Source organism: Oryzias melastigma, linkage group LG4 (genome assembly GCF_002922805.2).
Source record: "Oryzias melastigma strain HK-1 linkage group LG4, ASM292280v2, whole genome shotgun sequence".
NCBI lineage: Eukaryota > Metazoa > Chordata > Actinopteri > Beloniformes > Adrianichthyidae > Oryzias > Oryzias melastigma.
In genome coordinates, this window is record NC_050515.1 from 6,196,094 (window position 1) to 6,198,647 (window position 2,554).

Here is a 2,554-nt window from a genome sequence, read left to right on the forward strand (position 1 = left end):
TTAGAACAAGAGATCAGAATAAGAAAAACTGATAAAAACTCAAAGATTTAGACAGAAAGAGGTTGTCTTTATCACTTTAACATTTTTTTTTCATGTCAACCATCTGGTTAAGTTCAGGAGTAACAAACATAAAAACTTAAACATCTCTGTTGTTTTGGATCATTTATCAACAAATCCTAAAAATTTCTCCACAGTTTTTTCATCCTCAAAGCTCTGAAACACTTCACGTTCTAAAGCAATGCATTTTAGCATGAAGATGGTATAAAAAGTCACTTATTGCGTGGCAGAATCAGCCGATTCACTGTGATTACGTAATCACTTCACTACTGTGTAGTGCTGCTTTTCATTTTTTTCAAATCCAAAACAAATTTTACTTTGAAAATGGGAAGTTTCACACATTATTTTGAAGATTTGTTTTGCTTTCAGTGACTGCATAGCTGCAAATTTAGCTTATTTTAGTATATAGGCTTATAATACAACATTATTCTGAATTTCAGAGCAATAAATAAATCCCTTTCAAATTGTATTTTTACTACACTCTATAAAAATCGCAAATGAGCGATCTTAGAAGTCAAAAATAATCGCACTCCGATACTCATTACAGCCCTACTCTGTCATCTCCTGTCGACTACTCTACTCGCTTCTCTTTGTGTGCATTTATTCAAGTATTTAGAACTCATGTAATAACAAGAATCAACCTCCAAATCAAAAACGGTTTGTAAAAAGCTTTAGTTATCTTTTAAATTGATTTTCTTCCTTTAACATTATTGGACCATAAGCAGCTTAAATAAATTTAATTTGACTTCACAGCACAGAAAAGGTGTCGTTGAAAAACCAAAACCCTCAGAGAGTGGCTCACCGACTGTGCTGCCCTCCTCGAGCACCAGCTCCACACAGCGCTGCCTGTACTCCACCTTGAAGTTGAGCATCCGTGGCTGTCGCTCTACAATGTGTCTGGAGGAGCTGTTGATGGGGCAGAATGCTAAAGCAGAGGATGACGGGGGAGAGGAGGACGAAGATGATGAGGATGGAGGGGGAACGGCGCCTCCGGCTGCGGCGTCAGCTGCTTCTGCGTGGCTCGGAGGTCCGTACATTGAGGCCTGGCTTCCCTCACTTGAAAACTTGCTGTAGAAAAAGGAAAATCAAAAAAGTTTTAGATGTTGGGAACTCCTGACGGCAGAATTTCTAATCAACAGCTGAACATTTACATTTAATAAAACCACAAGAGCCATCAACGTTTGAAAAAAACATTTAAGGGAAGTGTAATGACCAATTAATGAATAAATAAGCTAAATCATTAAAAACAATCACAAACCAGGAATTTCAAAAACTGAGTCCTGTGACTCCACAAACAGAAATAGACATTAGGATGTGGCCTTAACATTATTACACAGTAGAAAATAATGTTTCTCCACCAACCACTTTTAGACTCCAAGTTTTAGCAGTATTTTTTTTTTAAATAAAGCTTGTGGCATTAAAATAGTTACTTTAACAAGCAGCGTTCACTGAGGATCATTTTTGATGCTTATAACCACGAGAGAGGAGGGAAAGACCTTTTAGACCAGGATGATAATGATACTTTCAGGTGGGACCAGTTTCTGTCCCGTTATCAGTGTCCTAACTGGACACTGCCGGCCGTTCCACACTAAGTACCGGCTGCTTGGTAAATGTGAAGGATGCTGGTTACATTGCCAGACAATTCCAATTTACAGCAATCTCAAATAGGATTTTTATCCACATTTGTCATTTTGGAGGCTTCATCTTTTTTGATTTGGTATTTGGCGACACCTGGGTCAAAGGTGAGACAATCATGCGCTCCTCTACACTCTGGCTTGAGGAGGAGCGGAGAGCTTGGGCTGTTCATTTCTGTTGACCACTGTTTTGATTATTTTCCCACTTTTTTTAGTCGCCTTTTCCGCCCCGCTCAATCACGTTCATCAATTCATACAAAGCCAAATTAATATTTTCTCTCTGATTTGCTGTGAATAAAAACAAATGTGCAAAACGACAGAATGGACAGCAGCATATTTAGAAGACAGAAGCGCATCATGCACACAAACTGAATCCATCTCTTCAGGAGGCATCAGCAGGAGAGTCGGCTCTACAGCAGAGTCTAACCCTCTTCAGGCCCGAGTCCTCGTTCCTGGTTCTCGACATCTATCATCCTGCCTGCTTTCCAGGTCTGCCTGGACCAGGTGTGTTCATTCAATCAGAATGAGAAGGCACCTGACTGACCTCCTCAGCCGAGAGCAGGTCTTGGCGATTTGGGAAAAGGACATGATGAAAGATCTCAAGGACAACGAGTGAGCAGCTCTGCTCTAACCCCGGGCTCAGACTGCGGCTGCCAGAGCGGCGTAGCTACAGCAGATGACTCACATTGGTTACGGAAGGCTGGAGTCCTGCTCCAGCCCAGGGTCTACTGCAGACCTCTGGGGTCAGCCGCTCATCGTCCGTGGTATGACGCTCTACCACACACTTTGTGACCCCACGTCAGTGTAAATGATGTAATGTTTACACCATGGTGCCGGTTTAGGTCGTTAATGGCCCCAACTTC

General features: G+C 41.5%; 1 protein-coding gene across 1 annotated transcript in view; it reads right to left on the reverse strand.

The window, feature by feature from the left end:
* The window catches only part of faf1 (Fas (TNFRSF6) associated factor 1), a 74,251-nt gene that overhangs the window by 63,412 nt on the left and 8,285 nt on the right, over positions 1-2,554 (reverse strand). Inside the window, exon 4 of the mRNA XM_024278954.1 lies at positions 860-1,125. Within this exon, the coding sequence (XP_024134722.1) occupies positions 860-1,125 (266 nt within the window). The remainder of the gene's footprint in view (positions 1-859; positions 1,126-2,554) is intronic.